Source organism: Zalophus californianus, chromosome 9 (assembly GCF_009762305.2).
Source record: "Zalophus californianus isolate mZalCal1 chromosome 9, mZalCal1.pri.v2, whole genome shotgun sequence".
Lineage (NCBI taxonomy): Eukaryota > Metazoa > Chordata > Mammalia > Carnivora > Otariidae > Zalophus > Zalophus californianus.
Genome location: NC_045603.1, coordinates 65,779,904 through 65,797,195, shown reverse-complemented (window position 1 = coordinate 65,797,195; position 17,292 = coordinate 65,779,904). Strand labels below are relative to the sequence as shown.

The following is a 17,292-nucleotide window of genomic DNA, read 5'->3' as shown; positions in this document are numbered from 1 at the left end:
CTCCTTAGCTCACCTTGTGCCCTGCAGGGCAGAGGAGGGATCACTGTCTCAGGGGCTGGAGGCCCTCCCCCTCTGGCCCCTCTTGGCACAGGGGAGCCCAGCAGCCTGGCTCTCAGGCCACGCCGGCCAGGGGGAGGATGCTCGGAGGCACGGCCTCAGCACCACTGGTGGCATGTAGTGTCTGTCACCCAAGGGGCTAGGACAGATGGAAAGGGGCTGAACTTGCTTCCCTTCATATTCTCCCGGGCTGAGGGCTTGGGGCCCGGTCTGAGGGGATGAGGCTGCTCCTCCTACAGGCTGGAGAAGCCTGGCTGGCTCAGAGCTGTAAAGACAGGCGCCGGCAGCCTGGCACCTTCCTCTCCGGTGGTTGGATGAGCTTGTCCCAGCCTGCTGCCTCATGCATTGTCTCTTCTAGGCTCAGTATATGTTAAGAAGCCATGGTGCAGTCGAGCGGGAAGGGACCAGAAACAGTGTCTATTCCTGGAGCCTTTAACTGATAAACAGGGGCCCCAGGAGGTGACGTGACTTACCTGAGCTCCCAGCTGGGACCTGAACCCAGGTAGGTCTGATTCACCACTCTCTGGGGATGCCTTCTGGGTCCGCGTATCTCTAGCCCCGCCCGCTCAGTGGGCCTTCTGACTCTGGACCCAGCCCAGAGCTGCTGCCTCTTTATTACCCCAAGGTGGGGCGAGTGGGGGCCAGCTAGGGTGTGTTCAGAATGGGTTCTTCCTGCAAGGGAGCTACCCACAGAAGGGCAAGGAGCTAGAGGGGGGCTGGCCCGCAGCCCAGCCTGGTCCCTTTTTTTCCCCACATCAAAGGAGACGCACACTGTGCTGTGTGGCCGAACGCCCTCCGCCCGTCCCCGCGCTGCTGTCCGCCCGCGGTTCACCCCGCATCCCCAGAGGCCCTTTCACAGGCACCTTTAAAGCAAATAAAACATTTATTGTTCAGATTTTTTTTCCATTTTTTTTTTCTTTTTTACAAAAACATGCATACATACACAGGGTATGGTGGTCCTGGGGAAGACACACACACACACACACACACACACACACACACACACGTTCTCTCTCTCTCACACACACACACACACACACACACACGTTCTCTCTCTCACACACACACACACACACACACACCCCAACACTTTCCTTCTTGGCCCCAGGCCCGGACCCCAGAAGCCTTGAAGACTTTGCCAGGGCAGCCTCCCCTCCCCCAGGTCTTGCGTCCACTCTCCCACCCCCTTTCCCCTCAGCCAAGCTAGTCCTATGTAGGGCAGGAGTCAGAGCTGGGTGAGGGAGACCCCAGAAAGAGAGAAGTCTCACGGAGGGGGGCAGTGACTGAGGGGCCCCTGGTGGTCATGCCGTGCCGCTGAGGAGAGATGAAGAGTTTGGCACCATTGGCTTAGGAAGCACGGGACTCCCAGAGCACCTGTCTGCTCCACCAGGGCACTGAGATGGCTGACGTAGGGTGGCCTCTGGTGGGGCCAGGGACCAGATGGGAGGCCTGCTGATGGCTGCTCCTGGAAGGAGCTTTGTCTCCCTGCACAGTGGCGGGGCGGGGTGGGGGTGGAGGGGAAGCTTCCAGAGTCATCTGAGGAAGCAGGCAAGAGGGATGCCCCCTGCCCTCAGGGATGGCAGACCCCCTGGCTCCTCCTACCCAGCCCCCTCTCCCCCACTCCAGCCCAGCCCTCAGAGCCTAGGAAGGACCACCCTGGCTGAGGCCAAGTTCACATTTCTGTGTGGAGCCTGGGGCTGTGTGCAAAGCCCAGGGTCTACAGAGCCAAGAATAGTGGTTATCGGTGGGCCCGACTGAGCTAGTCCTCCTCTGTGCAGTCCTGAGGAATGGGGGCCCAGCCAGGGGCCCGGACCCCAAAGGGGTAGACTCTGTTCTTGAGAGAGCCCTACTGAGGCCTGCCTGGCTGTCCAGCCTGCCTCCTCTCCGGGTCCTCTTTGGTCCCTATCCTAGACCCAGGGCCCTTCTCAGGCTCCTTGGGGTGACTGCAAGGGGCTGTTCTCTGGCCCCAACTACCTGCCCGAAGGCTCTCTGAAGACCCCGGGAACGGGTACTGTTGCCAGAGGTTAGAAGAGAACCAGGTCCAAAGGGCAGGGTGGGCAGGCAGATCCGTTCTGGAGCCTTAGAGATTCATGGGTTCTTCCTCCTCCACCAGCTGTTCTGAGGGCCTGGGGGAGAGACAAGGGTGGGGGCTGCTGGCGGACCTCAGGAGGCTGGGGCGGCTGTGCTGGGATCTGGGGTCCTCGAGTTGGGAGGGTCCGAGGGGTGGAGAGGCTGGGGGCCAGGGGGCGGGCGTTACCGCTCTTCAGCCAGGATGCCCACGGAGAGGGACGCCAGTGCCGTCACTGCCTCCACTTCTTCTGTGTCGGCCCCGGGCACCCTGGGCGCCCAGGAGTCTGGACAGGAAGCCAGGCGCTGCATGCAGCCCCAGTATTTACCTGGGGCAAGAAGCCAACTCAGGCAGGGTTGGGGAAACGAGCCCCCCCACCCTGCCACACCACACGTCCTAGACTGATATAAGGTTGGACCTCTCAGGCCGAGGGCCCGACAGCGGCAGGCACACCCTCAGTTTGGGGTCAGCGTTCTCACCCGCCTCTACCCTCAACATAACACGTCCCCTCACCTGCCCCCTCGGCCCCCCGCAGCCCTGCCAGGGTGAGCAGAGCTGATTCGCTGTGGCTACTGGGGGGCCCTAGCAGGTGCCCAAGCTATTCCCCCACCCCTGAGCCATTCCCACAGTGTGGGGTTCACTCTTCCCCAAATGGGGTCCAGCACGTAAGGCCAGGACAGCATGGGAGGCGCGAAGGACGCGACCCAGAGAGCTGACCCCCACCACGCTGCTCTGTGTGGCCGTCAGCGGGTCACTCACGGCCCCGGGCTTCCACCGCCCCCGCCAAGCCATGGACACGACCATCCTGCCCACTGTTGTCAGAAATAATGTCCATGGCACACGCCCAGCCCAGAGCCTGGCCCAGCATGAAGACGCCATACAAAGGACCAGCAGCATCGCTACTGTTACGCGCACTTCCTCTACTGGATGTGGGGAAATCTACTTTTATTCCGTTTTTGTATCCCTAGCATTGAACCCCTTGAACACGGGTCTTTACATAAAGTGCTCCACAGATGCTAAGTTGCAGGGGAAAATTTAAAGTGCTTTCCAAATGTAGGGTTATTTATTTATTTTTTTTTTTTAAGTAGACTCCACGCTGGGTGTAGAGTCCAATGCAGGATTTGAACTCATGACCCTGAGGATCAAAACCTGAGCCAAAATCAACAGTTGGATGCTTAACCTTCTGAGCCACCCAGGCACCCCCAGATGTGGGGTTATTCTAAGACCAGCCCCCAAAGCAGGCAGAGCTCCCAAGATCCCTGTGGACAGGACTGAGGGTCAAGGTAGAACCAGGGCTTTTGGCAAAAGGCCTATTGCTATTGGCCTGGCCCTGGCCTAGGGCTGCAGCTGGGGATGGGAGGCCCGTTCTGCCTTGAGGAGGCAGGTGGTCCCCACTGACTGGTGGTCCCCACTGGATCCATCTGGAGGGCTCTGAGAGTACCCATTTGCAGGGAGGGAGGCAGTCCCACCATTACCGTTGGGGTAATTCATAGGAGGCCTACTCTGGCACAGCAGCGGAGCCCCTCGCCTGGCGGGCCCTGGAAGCCATGGGGCCCAGGTTACTGAGGGCAGGAGATGCCCTGAGGTTCTCCCAAGTCTGGGGCCAGCAGGTGCCCTCTCTCCGTACTCACTGTGCACCCGGATCACGGCTTCCAAAGAGCGGATGGCATTGAGGTTGGGTTTCTGTTTCCAGCCCTCTTCTGAGAGAGGATCCACCTGTAAGAGAAAACAGCACGTCAGCTCTTGGGGACCCACAGGCCCAGCTCTCTCCCACCCCTAGGGCCCTGGCTTTCCAGGAACAAATATGCATGTATTCCCCAAATATGCATGTGCTTCCGGCCTAGGGCTGGAAACACTGGTCCTAGACCTGACCTGGGGAAGGGGTACCCACTCTATCCCCCCTCATTCTAGGCCTGCTACCCCGGCCCTATCTGCAAGCCCTCTGGGGACACCCCATCTTCCTGCTTGCTGGGGCCATCCTCGGGGAGCTGGGCTTCCTGCCCTAAGGATGCACAGACCGGGGGCGGGCTGCTCACCTTGTTGCCCAGAAGAGCAGCCACACAGGCCTCAGAAGCATCACAGATGGCTGTGAGGTCATGACCACCTTCCAAGGCCAGCACCACTGCACCTCCCGCCAAGCTCATCAGCTGCTGTGTCATGTACCCAAAACCTAGATGGTTGGGGAGGGAGGGAGAGGAGAGGCAGGGCTGGAGGGGAGGTGGACCCTCTCTGTGATTTCCCTGCTGCCATCCTCCTTTATAAATAATGATCAGATGCATACATCTCTCTTTCTTCCAGGCCTTTCACACGGACTCCCAGGCCAAACCTATTCGTATGCCCCAGTCAAGGCTTGTGGAGCTTGAAGGACTTGCATGAGGCCCACAGCTAGTAAATGGCAGGGCTGGGACTGGAACCCGGGGCTTGGACTCCAGCCCGTCTTTTCCACTAAGCCACACCATCTTCTCTTTCTGTCCCCCAAGCCCTGGGGCCCAGCAGGCTGAGTGGGCTCCCTCTGTTCTGAGAACATGCTCCTCCCCATCCTCCTCCGGGAGAAGCTGCCAGCCCAGCCGGGGATGCACAACTGGGGTATGCATTGGGAGGGGCATCCCATGGCTGAGCTTCTGGGCTACCAGACTTCACCCCCGGATTGTGGCTTAGGCCTCCCATGGTGATGCCCCTGTCATGAGAAAGGGCTCTGGGCAGGGCTAGGCGAGGAGGGCCTAGGGAACGCCAGGGCCAGCTGTCACCCCCCAGTCCTCACTCATGGCCCTGGGCCGGCCATTGCTACCTTCCTCTGGACTTGGGCAGTGCCTCTCCTCCCAGCCTAGCCCTCATTCCCTACATCGCCTCCTGGGCTGGGCCCTCCTTACATTTAGCAGAAACATGGTAGCCACCCAGTGGGGCTGGGTGACCCTCGGCGGCATCAAACCCAGCTGACACCAGGACCAGGTCCGGAGAGAACTCTCGGGCGATGGGCATCACAACCATCCTGTGTGGGTGCCAGAGGCAGGGGCTCAGCACTCTGTGCAGGGCTGCCAGGGGCAGACGCCCCTGCCCGCCAGCTTTACTGTGGGTACCCTGCTCTTAGAACTCCAAGACACCCAACCTCCCAGCAGGATAAATGGATCCCTCTGACCTCCTTGACCTGGCTGGCCACCCATATCCCTAGCACAGCCTAAGGACTCAGCCACCCAGAACCGAGGCAGGAAGGAGTCAAGGAAGGGGCACCAAAGGGAAAGAAAGAAGAGGGTGCATGCACGCATGGGTGCGCGTCTGTGTGTGTGTATGTGTGCGCACGTGTGTGTGTGTCCATGTGTGTCTGTGGGGTGCAGTTGGGCAGGACCACAGTGGGGGCAGGTCACTAAGCCTCGGGGGCTGAAACTATTGGTCCTCAGCTGTCACCCGCTTTGGACTGAGTTGACCACACCTCACCACTTGCTACCTGAGAGCTGACTCTCTTGAGGTCCCGTGCCACCCAGATCCATTCTCTCATCCTCTGCCCCTCCCGGCCCCCCACAGCTGCCTCCCTCCATCCCTCACCCAACTCTGGGGTCCATTTTGATGTGTTTCAAAGCCCCGGGGTCAGGGCACACAGACACTAGGAAGCCCAGTCCAGGGCTCTTACAGAATTAGCTCTCAGGGTGAATATTTCCAGAAAAGTATTTGAGACCTACTTCCAGGGTTCTCTTTTCCCAGAGTATAGGCACGCCGGAATGAAACATATAAGGGCTCCTAAACAGAGCCCAAAGCCCCTCTTCTAGAATGCCCTTTCTTAAGCAACTTCCCCAATATGAACATCATCTGCTTTCTTTCTCCACAATTTTAAATTTCTTATCTCCTATGCAAAGCCCACCTCCTCCAGGCAGCCTTCTTTGACTGAACGTGGCAGCTATGCTCACTACACCCTGCCTCTCTTCCGGCACTCAATTCAACATTGGCTTTGGGTAACATGTGACTTTATAAAGCACCCTTGACTTTTTCATTCTGTGTTTCCTGTCTTCTCATGGGGACTGGAGGCTCCTAGAGACCAGTGTAATAGTGCCTTTCCTTTTGTTTGTCTCAGTCTGGAAGGCCCACCCCAGGACTAGCTTATAATGTCCAGTAACTGGATGAGGATGGGCTGCCAAGCCAATCCATCACCTCCGGCCTGGTGCTGTTGGGAAAAGGGGCAGGAAAGAGTGGCCTTGCTGGGCAGACCTCCCCTGGGCCCCCAGAGCACTTACCTGAAGGCAGCCAGATACTCAGGATCCCCCATTGGGGGGTCCAGACCTCCGGCCCAGGCCACGTTGACATTGAAGCCCTCACCGCTACCAGCTCCCACCTGGAAAATAGGAAGCAAGAGACAAGAGGAGAGCAGAGTCCCAGGAGAGGAATCCCAGGATGCCAGTGCTGCGAGACCAGCTCGTCCGACCTCTTCACTTCCCAATAGAGAAGTGGAGCATCAGAGAGGCTAACCAACCTGGCCCGGATCCCACAGCTAGCTGTGACAGAGGCAGAGTCCACGGGGCTGGGAGGGAGCATGTCGTTACCTCATCCACGGCCCCGCTGCCGGGGAAGAAGTTGCCGTCATCATGGCGATGCAGGGAGATGTAGAGGACACTGGGGTCCTGGTAGAAGGTCTGCTGAGTGCCGTTGCCATGGTGAACGTCCTGGGCAGGGAGATGGACAATGATTAGGGAAGGCCTGAAAGCACACAGATGGGGGCTGGCGCTGCTCAAAAGGGCTGTGAGCGTCCCTCTTCTGAGGGTCAGGATCCTAGACTGGGAGTAGAGAGACTGGGGTTCCTAGAGCGACACTGCTCGGTGGTCCCAAGTAGTCCGCTGGCCCTCTCCATGTGCGCACAGATGTGCGCACAGCCCTGGACCAGGGTGGATAAACCACGAGACCCTGAAGGGGAGGAGGCGTGCCAAGGGCCAGCCGGCCCGCGAGAGCAAGACACGTACGGCAGAAGAGGGAGGGGTCTGGGCTTACACGTGTCAGGAACCTTCACTGCTGTGTCTTGCCCAAGGTCAAGGAGTGATAGGTGATGGGAAACCAACCTCAGTTACAGAGGGGCAGGTCCATGAGGCCCGGGGCCACGACGGCTAGGAAGAGCTGTGGCCTGACACTCGGTAAGTCAGAGGGCCACACGTGGGCACAAGGGTGGAAAGTTCCTCCACTGTCCTCAACTGCTGCAGAGGCATGTCCCATTCACAGACGCTCATGCAGAGTATACAGCTTCGTTAGATGCATGGACTCCAGAGCTAACTGGCCTGGGTTCAAATCCCAGTCTCAGGACTTACTAGATGTGTGGCTATGTGCAAGTTACTTAACCTCTCGGGGCTCACATTCCTCATCTGAAACCAGGTAACAGTCAGGCTCAAAACCCATCACAGGTCAAACCACAGGGTCTGGATGTGATTAGGGGCACATTGAGGTGACCTGCTATCACACTGTGACTGTAGGGGCAATGTAGCAATTATGACACCTGCAGAAAGAAGCCCCTGGAGGCCAAAGAGCACTCAAGTGGCTCCTCCCGCCGAGGGAGTTCGAGATGGCTGAGGACCTTCCCACACGCCATCACCCCCAGGCCTCCTGGCAGCCCCCCGATGTGGCTCTTATCTTCGCCCACATTTTATACAGAGGGCCCAGGAGGCTCATGTGGAACTCGGACAGGAAGCCAGATCCTCTGATGCCAGGCTCAGGGCTCTTTCCACGGGGCTCTCAGATCTGAAGGGGCTAGGAACCGGGACCTACCCAGTCCATGATGAGGATCTTGTTGGCCTTGCCCTGTTGTTGAAGCTGCCGGCAGGCGATGGCCACAGAGTTGAAGAAGCAGAAGCCCCTGGGAGGAGGAGAGAGAGGCTCTGCCCGCCCATTCCCCCCGGGTCTCCACCTATCCAGCCTCCATCCTCTGCCCACCCCTGGCCCGGCCTGGCCCCAGAAGGCTCAGGGGACGGAGGGGGAATGCCCCCCCATCTCACCCCCTCCCAGGCTTCCCCCCAGCCTTACATGGCTGTGGAATGGTCTGCATGGTGTCCTGGGGGCCGAACCACAGCAAAACCATTCTGGAAACAGAAGGAATGATTGTCAACCAAGGGCCCAGCACTCAGACCCACAACTCCCTGAAGCTGCCCCCAACCCCAGGCTCATCCCTTGAGGAGGGGCCATCAGACAATAGCTGTCAGCAGATCTGACGGTGGCCAGGCTGGATCTGAGGTGCCCTGGGGCTTGGCCACCAGGCCAGGCCAGGCATCCTCTGCCTTTAGGCTGGCCGTGAACACAACCCCCCCACCCTGGTGTGTCTGGACTCTTACCACTTTATAACCACAGTTAACTGTTTGTCGGGCAGAAGCTACATGCCCGGCACTGTGCCCCAGCACTCTATAAACGCGGGACTTCATCCTGACATCTCTCTGAGGTAAATGTCATCTAATCCTCACAACATCTCCATGAGATAAACAGGATTCTCTCTAGTTCACAGCTGAGGAGAAATCTGAAGCTTGGGCAAGTTAAACAGCTTGTGGGAAGTTGCCCCCTTTGTCAAAGGGTGAAGCCAGAATGCAAAGCCCAGTGCTGAGCTCTTCACTGCATGCCCCTACCCCCCGAGGAGGAGCTAGGACACTGAACGTGTGACCACCTTGGGCTGTGAGCTCTTCAACAGCTGGGGGTGCGGACCTCAGCACGAGCCCCTGGAAGGTGCCCAGCCCAGAGCAAACAAGCACAGGCACCAACCCAGTCTATAAAACCTCGGTATTGCAAAGAACCAATTTGCCAATGGGAAAGGTCCAGAGATGCTCTGCAACGTGCCGGTGGTCACACAGCGGGTCTGTGTGTGAAATGATCCTGAATAATTACGACCCTGGGTCTCTTAGAGACCAGCGGCTTGACTCCCCACCAAATAGCATGAGCGTAAGGTTCGAATCTCAGCTTTGTCCCCAGAGCTCTCGATTTCCCTTCCCTTCCCACCCTGCGGCAGATATCCAAGAGGAGTGAGAGGTCTGGGGCTCTGGGTCTGGCCTTCCCTGCTGCCCCGTCCTGCCACCTCCTCTGCGGCTTACCCACCTCGCACTCAAAGCTCCTACCTTTAGCTCACGGGAAGCTACTTTGAAGGCAAGGTCGGTGACGCTGCCAGCAGCCCAGCGGGCTGCATTGGACGAGTGCAGCTCGTTCCAGATGGTATCAGTATCCACCTGTGGGGGCCAGAGTCAGGGCCCGCATCATCCAAGGCCCCCCTAGGAGCCAGGGCCCACTTGGGCGGTGCCCACCCCACGGCCAGGACCCCAGGGGCAGGGAGCTGGGCAGACAGTGCTGCCTCCCCAGTGCCCCACCACCCAAAGGCAAGGCCTCCTGTGTCCCCCAATCCCAGCATGACTTCTCCTTCCCAGCTTCAGTCCATATCACCAGCCCGTATCTGGCCAGCACTCTGCCGGCAGCATCGCGCCTGCCTCCCCGCTCAGAGGAGGGGGCATGGCGTTACCTGGGCGGGACTTGGGGTTTGGACCGGGAGGGGGTTTTAAGCCCCAGCTGACTCTGCTCAGGCCCTGCGGGACGGTCGGAGCTCGAGGGGCCGTCTGCACCACTGTCTTCCACTCAGGGCCCCTAGCCCAGGCTGGGAGGCCCCCCAAACCCAGTCCCTGGGCCTCAAGGCTAGGGAGGGGCCGGGGGGCATGATGGGGAGATGGGGAGGGCGAGGCGGACCAAGAGAGGCGAGGAAGGCAGAGAGAGTCGCAAGAGGCTGGAGAAAGAGAGAGAGAGAGACAGACAGAGAGGGAGAGGAGGGAGGAGAAAACAGAAGCAACAACAGTTGGAAAAATCAGAAAGTGGCAAGAAATGGGAAGTTGTGAACAGGGCGCTGACCGGCTCCCCAACAGCCCCCCAGCTACAGCTCCCACTTCCCTCTGGAACTAGGCCTCCATCCCCTGCCTCCACACTCCTGTCTGGGACACCACCAGAGGAAGCCGGGTGAACTGGGAGGAGGGGAAGCTGGGCCGTGGGAGAGAACTGCCTGGGTCACCAAGGACCCTGCAGGCGCCCCCACAGCCCCAGGCTGAGCAGACCGACTCCACCTGGAGGCCGGTGTGGAAGGGCGAATCCCGACCACCACCAGGGTCTTACGAAGGGAGACGATCCCCTGCTCTTTGAGCCTCACTCCACATTTACCAAACACCTTCTAAGTGCAAGGCAAAGGGCTCCCCACTCAGGAGACACTGACGGGTGGAGGACACACCTGTCCACAAGGAGCTTCTAGCCGGCAGAGGAGCATTATGGGAGAGCCCCTGGCCCAACAGGTCTGGCAGAACCACAAGAACAAGCAGGTAGGGGCTGGGCCTGGGAGAACAGAAGGGAGGCGCTCCGAGAGCCCATGGCAATGGCTGCTCAAGCCCCCCCCCACGCCGGGCACACTTACCCCTACCCCACCACAGGGCAGCATCACAAACATCCGCTGTGCCAGGAGCCCTGTGGGGAGAGGCCCAGGGTGTGTGAGCTGAAGCCTCTCAGCTCTGGCCTGAAGAGGGCTGGGGCCGGCTGCCCAGGGCAAGGGGGAAGTGGGCCTCGGCGTGGGGACGCCCAGGATGCTGGAGGGACAAGCCGGGCAGAGCTGGGAACGCAGCGGCTGGGTGAGTCAGGGGAGGTACGGGGATCCCAGGCGCCCCTGGGCCCCTACCTGCCAGCTTCCCGTTGTCCAGTTTGAGGCGGCTGAGCGGGTTGGTGCCATAGAGGAGCACATGCCGCTCCGAGTGCACTGACTGCAGCTCCTCCAGGGAGGCCTTCCGGCCCCGGAGACACTGAGGGAGGGCCCGCAGAGCTCCTCAGCCCCGGCTCACCCCCACCCTGCCGCTGCTCACCTCCTCCCTGCCGCGACCACCGCCCGCTGGGCCCCTCCTGCCCGCAACCCCTGCCTCCTTGGGTTTCGCATGCGCCCACGCTGCCGCCTCACCTCACACTGGCTCCGGAGACCCCGCTCCTGCAGCCGGGACCAGATGCTCTGGATCCGGCCCGCATGCTCCGGGTGCCTGCTGTTGTCTCCGCAGGAGCACTGGTGCTTCAGCATGACCGAGTCATAGACCAGCCCTGCCGAGAGCGGGGCTCAGGGCTCAGGGCCCAGGCCCGAGGGAGCCCCCGCCCACCGCCCCCCCATGGCTGCAGATGCCCACACCCACATGGAGCCAGACCTGACAGCCCCCCACCACTACTCACACAGCCCCACATCCCCCATCCGGCCCCTCAGCCCTTCACGCACATACACACACACCCCAGCCTCTTCCACGGGCAGCCTCAGGTGCCCCCCGCACACACCAGCACGGCCCCAGCCAATACCATGGCCATAGAGCCACTGCCTTCCTGCCCTCTGACCCTCCCCACAAGGCTCCCTATGGTTACCAAGACCTCAAGAGCCCAGAGCCTGACAAAAGGAGGCCTAATGTCGGGGGTCTCACACTGGATGTCACGACCCAGACAGGCTGCCATGGGGGCGTGAGAGAAGAAAGAATTCCTCAGAAACCCCCAAGCTAAGAGCTGAGAAGCCCACAGTGACACTGGGCCATGTGACAAGACAGATGCAGTTTTGGGGAAGTGACTGTTTCGGCCTGACAAGCGGGCCGCCTAGAGGGCCCTGCACGCTATCGGTGGGTGGGTCACTTTCAGCACGCCTCAGGACATCGGGAGCCTCAAAATGTTCACCCCACTTGACCCAGGGATGCCACACTCCTTAAAAAGTAGCCCTTGGTAAACAACGCCAGGGATGGGTAAAGATTCATGGACAAGGAAATTCACATGAGGAAAAATGAGTAACCACCTACTGCCCAACCAATAAGAAATCTTCAAAAAAAAAAAAATACTGTGATGAAATACTATAAAAATCTCATTTTTAAACATTAATTGTATCAGGGTGTATTCATAAGACGTTAACAGAATAAGCGGGGCTCAACACCCAACCAGCATGTGTATGGTATCTGAATACAGCTGCCGCAAAGATGGTGACAAGCTAGAGCAGCATTTAGGAGAGGTGCCTCGGGGTGGTGGGACACCGGTTGGTGATTTTTATTGTGTTCTTACGTTTTTCTGTATTTCTCAAAATTTCTAAAATGCTTTTGAGCTCTTTTTTTTACCAACAGAGAAACCATAGTAAATATCATTTTTGAAAGGTCTGAACGAGTTGTCAGGAGACCCGGATTCTTAATCTGGCTTGACCATCAGCTTGCTCTTTGACAAGCTTGTCACCTTAGTTTCCCGAGCCCAGGCCTCCTCATCTGCAAAAGGAGAACTACCACCCGCTCCACCTGCTTCGTGGGATGCCCCGTGTGGATCTGACAAGGCCAAGAAAGTGCTCTGTGGCCTCGAAAAATGTCCCGAGTAACAGCATGACACGACATGGACTTGTGCCTAAGCCCCTGTAGGCCCCCAGCCCCTTCTCCTGCCCCAGTCTAATGTAGGCCTCACCTGTGGTGAATGGCAGGGTCCTGGCAGGGGTCTCTGAGCTGGGCAGGACACGGGCCTGACTGGCGGACTCTGGAGTTGGCAGTGAGGCAGGTGCAGCTGGGGACGACTGAGCCCTGGACAGGGGCCGGTGACTGCCCTGGGCCAGGGGAAGCAGCACAGAGTCCCCCGTTCCTCCCCGGGGGAGCCGCCCAGCCAGTCGCTGCTGCTCCCAGAGAAACACCTGAGGGACACAGGGGGCCTCAGTCTCCAGGTCTCAGGATTCTGCTCCGCCTCCTGCTGCCCAAGGCCTTGGAAACCTCCAGGCAGGCCCCTTTTGGGAGAGAGTCCAGGATGTCTCTAGTCCAGCCTCCTGGTGGGGCTCTGGCCTTTGATCTCTGAACCTTCGGCCCCCTACACCACCCCCAAAGGTCTGTAGCCCAGAATGACCACCCTGTGCCACCAGAGCTCCTCAGACCCTTGGGACTGCAAAGCCAGAACCCAGGTAAGGGGCCTCGGGCCAACTGCCCAAGGACACAGGGACGTGCGTGAGCCACTGCAGGTACGTGGACTGTTGCCACGTGCTGTGGGCTGAGTTGTGGCCCTGCCACTTCCCATTCGTGAAAGCCTAAGTCCTAAGCCCCGCCCCAGGACCTCAGCATGTGCCCTTATTTGGAGATAGGTAATTACAGCAGTAATCGAGTTGAAGTGAGGTCATTAGAGCCTTAATCTAATATGACTTTTGTCCTTATAAGAAGGGAAAGGTGAGACACAGGCAGGCGGGGGAAAGACGACATGAGGACCCAGGGAGAAGATAGCCATCTACAGCGGAGGACAGAGGCCGGGAGCAGCCCTTCCTTCACAGCCCTTGGAAAGAACGAACCCTGATGTCAGCCTCCAGGCCTCCAGAACCGTGAGACGACGTATTTCTGTCCTCTGAGGGGCTGGGTCTGTGGTACTTGTTCCAGTAGCCCCAGCAAACTAATCCCCCACGGCTTGCTGGACTCAGGCTGTGAGAGCGCCTTGGCTGAAACGCTCACGCCTGGCTGTGCCCCGTTTCCGGTCCCAGCCCCCGTTCTGGACGCGGGACAACCGGTCACAGGGCAGACGGGCCAGGGCAGGGACATGCCCAGCTCTGTGAGAGGCCAGCCTCAGCGCCGGACAAGGGACATGGCTTCCTCCCAAGACAGGCAGGCTGCCGGAGTGTGCGTGTATGTGTGCGTGCACATGCGTGCATGCATGCACGTATGCAAACGTGTGCATGGCGGGGGACGCGTGTCTGCACCTTGGTGCCGATCTGGTAGGGCAGCCTGGGTCCCAGACTTGTCTCCTGCACTGATGAGCTAGAGCCCTCCCTTCCATCTATGCCAGGCCCCAGAGTCTCCTGACTATACCTTCCCAGGGATGTGGGCGTGCCATACCTGCTGGTGCTGCTGGAGAGGAACAGGGCCTCTGGCTTCATGCTGCCCATGGCTTGACTCCCTGTGTTCCAGGCCATCATCCCCCACTGGCCCCACTCCCCCACCATCCGTCTCTAGGTCCTCAGCGGAGGGTATCTGCCGCAGTCGGGGCTTCTCACTTGGCTTGGCTGGCCTCTGGGGAAGGGAGATGCCCACTGAGAAGACATGCCGGGGTGCAGGCTGTGTGGTGGGCCATGGTGGGCTGGGCTGCGTGGCCACTCATGTTGATGGGACTTGAGCGGCCACGTGGCTCTGGGCCCTCAGGAGCCATATCCTGTCTCTGGCTCTCCAGGTCCCAGCCCTTCCTGAGCCTCCCTTCTTTCAGCCCCCAGGGGCCCAGTGAAGCAACCCCTCATTACCTCCCCTACCCAGTTCCCCTCACCTTGATCAGCTGGACGTGAGGTTTGAGCCGTTCCAGGCGGGGCTGCAGGGGGCCCAGCGGTGGGGGGGCGGTGGCGCTTGGGGGCAGGGGCTCTGAGCGGGTCCGGCTTAGTGGCCGGTGGAGGCCTGACCCAGAGAGCCGCTCGGTGGTCAGTAAGGACTGGGCAAAGTGGAAGGGCAGGGGCCCAAGCCGGGGCACTGGAAAGAATGGGGTGGGGGTGGGGCATAAGGAGGGAACCCAAGGGAGGAACGGAAGGAAGCAAAGGCACGGGGTGGCAAGGGGGCATGGGCTCAGCGGGGAGACACGCAGGATGGGGGCACTGCAGAGGGGGGCAGGAAGGAAGGGACCCTTCCCGAGCTTGGCCCTTAGCAGGATGCAGGGACCAGCCCCTCCCCTGGAGAAGCCTTGGAACTCACCAGTCAGCAGAGGGGCGTGAGACACTGAGGGATCCAAGAGGAGGATGGGCTGTAGTCGAGAGGGCAAGGGGCCTCCAGCCTCAGACTCCAGGCCATGGGGCAGGAAGAGAGGAGCATGGGGGCTCCCCAGGACCGGCCCCCGAGGGCCCAGAGTCGGATGGGCCCTGCGGTCAGCATCAGCCTGGGGAGAGGTAGGGAGAAGTCACGGGGGCGGGGTGGGGGGGGACGACCCCTCGCCGAGAGAGAGCAGTGAAGGTGTTGGGGTGAGGTGGTAGGAGAAGGGAGCGACAGAAGCTGGGGGCTGGCGGCGGGGAGAGGGCGCCTCAGCCACTCACCCTGGCAGGGGCGGGTAGCCCCAGCGTGATTGCGGGCAGCAAGGACACTGTCGGCAAGGCGAACGGGGCCAGAGAGGTCTCCTGCAGCCGCAGCCGCGGGCCCAAGAGCGCCTGCCGTGGGGAGCAGGGCAGGGGTCACCGGTCCCAGACCTCTACCCCTGGGCCTGCCTTCCCCAGAACCCCCAGGAGGCTCAGTTCCGGGCTGCCCAGACCCTGCGGCCCCAGCTTGGTCAGGGCTGCTTGCTGAGAAGAAGGCTGAGCCTCAGAACCGCCCCCGAAGAGCCTGGCCCAGCACGGCCTTACCTCGGAGCCCAGGACGGGGTTGGGGCCGTGCTCGCTGTCATTAGGGGAACTGCAGCCCGACGCCGGCGTGCTGCTGCTACTCGGGGAGGAGTCTGGGGTGGCGGGGGCGGGGGGGCACCGTCAGCGGCCCATTGTGACCAGGACAACGGGGCCAGTCCCCCTTCCCCAGGGGGTGGCCTCTGCTTCCCGCTTTCTTCCCAGAAGGGCAGGAAGAAGGCAGGCCACCACTCGCCTCTGGTGCCTTTGCACACGTTTTTAAGGTGTCCCTTTCTCTGGGCAGATGTCAGCTTAGCCAACCAAGCAGGGGCTGGCTTTCAGCCTCAACCCCACCCCCTGGCGAGCGTGTAGGACACATCCCGTATAACCATGCACAGCCACCCTGTCTGGGCAGGACCTGACCCAGAGTGACAACACCAGCCACCCCTACCCACCCTGTGGACCCTCACCTCCAAGGGTTTCCGCAGGCCGTCGCCGGAGACTGGGTGGGGCGCTCTCCTTTCTGAGCAGTGGATTCTTCCTCCGCTCCAGGGACTTCTTGGGCTTGTAGCGCAGCTTCAGGTTGGGCTCAGAGACTGTGGGAGCACCGGTGTTACATGGCCCCACACTACCCTCCTCCCTCCGTCACCTCTGGGTGAAGGCAAGAGAGGGCAGCGTCTGGGACAAAAGCACCGTGGGCTGACCTGCTGCTGCCCTGCCAGGCCCTCCTGCTCCTCCACGCTCCTGACCCTCCCCTGGAGGGTCCCCCACCTGCCCGTCCCACTCACCTGTCTTTCGGAGAGGGAAGTGTTCTGGGGGGTCACTGGGCAGGCTGGGAACAGGAGGCAGAAAGCTGCTGAGCATAGAGCGAGCAGCTCCTTCCGTCTCCAAGGGCTCGAGAGTTCTGTGGAGGGAAGTCCAAGGCAGCTTCAGAGGGGCAGGGATGCCCAGGGACCCGGCGGCCAAGGGCTCTGTGAGGGCTCTTCCTGAGCACGGGGCCCCAGGACCTGCCGGGGGAGGCAGTCGCTGACAGGGCCAGGCGTCATATGGCCACCAAGAACAGGGGCCATCTCCAGGTGGCAGCACCGGGCCACTCTCCCTCCCGGCAGCCTGCAAGGCAGGCTGGGATCTTGGCATAGGAGCCAGGGTCCCGGGACTTGGGTGAGGGCCAGTCACACTGGGGACTCTGTCCCCTGTGGGAGGAAACTGCTCTAGGAAGCAGGATATTTTTGTGCTTAGGGGAAGTCCTAAAGAGAAAAGGGACTCTTGTAGGAAGAAGAAAGCCAGCCTGGTATGTCTGTGCTGGGGTGGGGGAGGGGTGCAGCTAGGAAGGGCTTCAGGTGGGGTAGGGAGTGATAATTAAAGGAGAAAAGGGGGCAGGTGTTGGGCGGGAGGAGAGAGGTTGGGGCAGCATTATAATTAGAGGTGGGGGTACAGGTCTGCTGATGAGCACCCGGGAGGCAGGCGGAGTGAGGATGAAGGCCTGTGGGTTGACACTTCAGGAGGCGGGGGCATGACAAGGACACAGGGGAGCGTTACCTGTAGGGAATGCTGGGGCTACCAGGATGGACCGTTCTCTCTAGGGCAGCCTGCTGTTTCTTTAGGATCACCTCCGCCAGTTTTTGCTTGACCGCGCTGCTGGCTACGGCACCTAGCAGGGGGTCAGGAGTGGGTTGGGGGGGTGGGCAGTGTGGCCTCCCCGGCCCGCAGCCTGCCCACCGCCCTGTCTGTACCCGCAGTTGGAGGCAAGAGCCAAGCCTGGGGCCCTGCCCCTTCCGCGAAGCCTCCAGACCCCACCCACATTCGCACGCAGCGCTGGGCAAGCAGAGGGAGGCCCGGGCTGGCGTCGCTCCCGCCCCAGCCCGACGTGCCCCCCCGCGGGCGGGCCATGGACCCC

The 17,292-nt window shown here is 60.5% G+C and overlaps 1 protein-coding gene across 4 annotated transcripts in view; it reads right to left on the bottom strand.

The window, feature by feature from the left end:
* Positions 1 to 998: 998 nt before the first annotated feature.
* Positions 999 to 17,292, bottom strand: part of HDAC7 (histone deacetylase 7) — a 35,727-nt gene continuing 19,433 nt past the window's right edge. For 3 of the 4 annotated variants that reach the window (XM_027592833.2, XM_027592835.2, XM_027592832.2), the window contains exons 5-26: positions 16,935 to 17,046; positions 16,184 to 16,299; positions 15,866 to 15,991; positions 15,420 to 15,511; positions 15,117 to 15,227; positions 14,782 to 14,962; positions 14,366 to 14,562; positions 13,945 to 14,118; positions 12,548 to 12,767; positions 11,046 to 11,179; positions 10,773 to 10,893; positions 10,515 to 10,564; positions 9,190 to 9,297; positions 8,117 to 8,172; positions 7,862 to 7,949; positions 6,655 to 6,774; positions 6,349 to 6,446; positions 4,996 to 5,114; positions 4,162 to 4,295; positions 3,757 to 3,841; positions 2,315 to 2,453; positions 999 to 2,183 (exon numbers count right to left, since the gene is read on the bottom strand). In XM_027592833.2, the coding sequence (XP_027448634.1) occupies positions 2,138 to 2,183; positions 2,315 to 2,453; positions 3,757 to 3,841; positions 4,162 to 4,295; positions 4,996 to 5,114; positions 6,349 to 6,446; positions 6,655 to 6,774; positions 7,862 to 7,949; positions 8,117 to 8,172; positions 9,190 to 9,297; positions 10,515 to 10,564; positions 10,773 to 10,893; positions 11,046 to 11,179; positions 12,548 to 12,767; positions 13,945 to 14,118; positions 14,366 to 14,562; positions 14,782 to 14,962; positions 15,117 to 15,227; positions 15,420 to 15,511; positions 15,866 to 15,991; positions 16,184 to 16,299; positions 16,935 to 17,046 (2,627 nt within the window). In that variant the 3' untranslated portion in view covers positions 999 to 2,137. The remainder of the gene's footprint in view (positions 2,184 to 2,314; positions 2,454 to 3,756; positions 3,842 to 4,161; positions 4,296 to 4,995; positions 5,115 to 6,348; positions 6,447 to 6,654; positions 6,775 to 7,861; positions 7,950 to 8,116; positions 8,173 to 9,189; positions 9,298 to 10,514; positions 10,565 to 10,772; positions 10,894 to 11,045; positions 11,180 to 12,547; positions 12,768 to 13,944; positions 14,119 to 14,365; positions 14,563 to 14,781; positions 14,963 to 15,116; positions 15,228 to 15,419; positions 15,512 to 15,865; positions 15,992 to 16,183; positions 16,300 to 16,934; positions 17,047 to 17,292) is intronic. The other variant, XM_027592834.2, reaches the window with a different exon arrangement.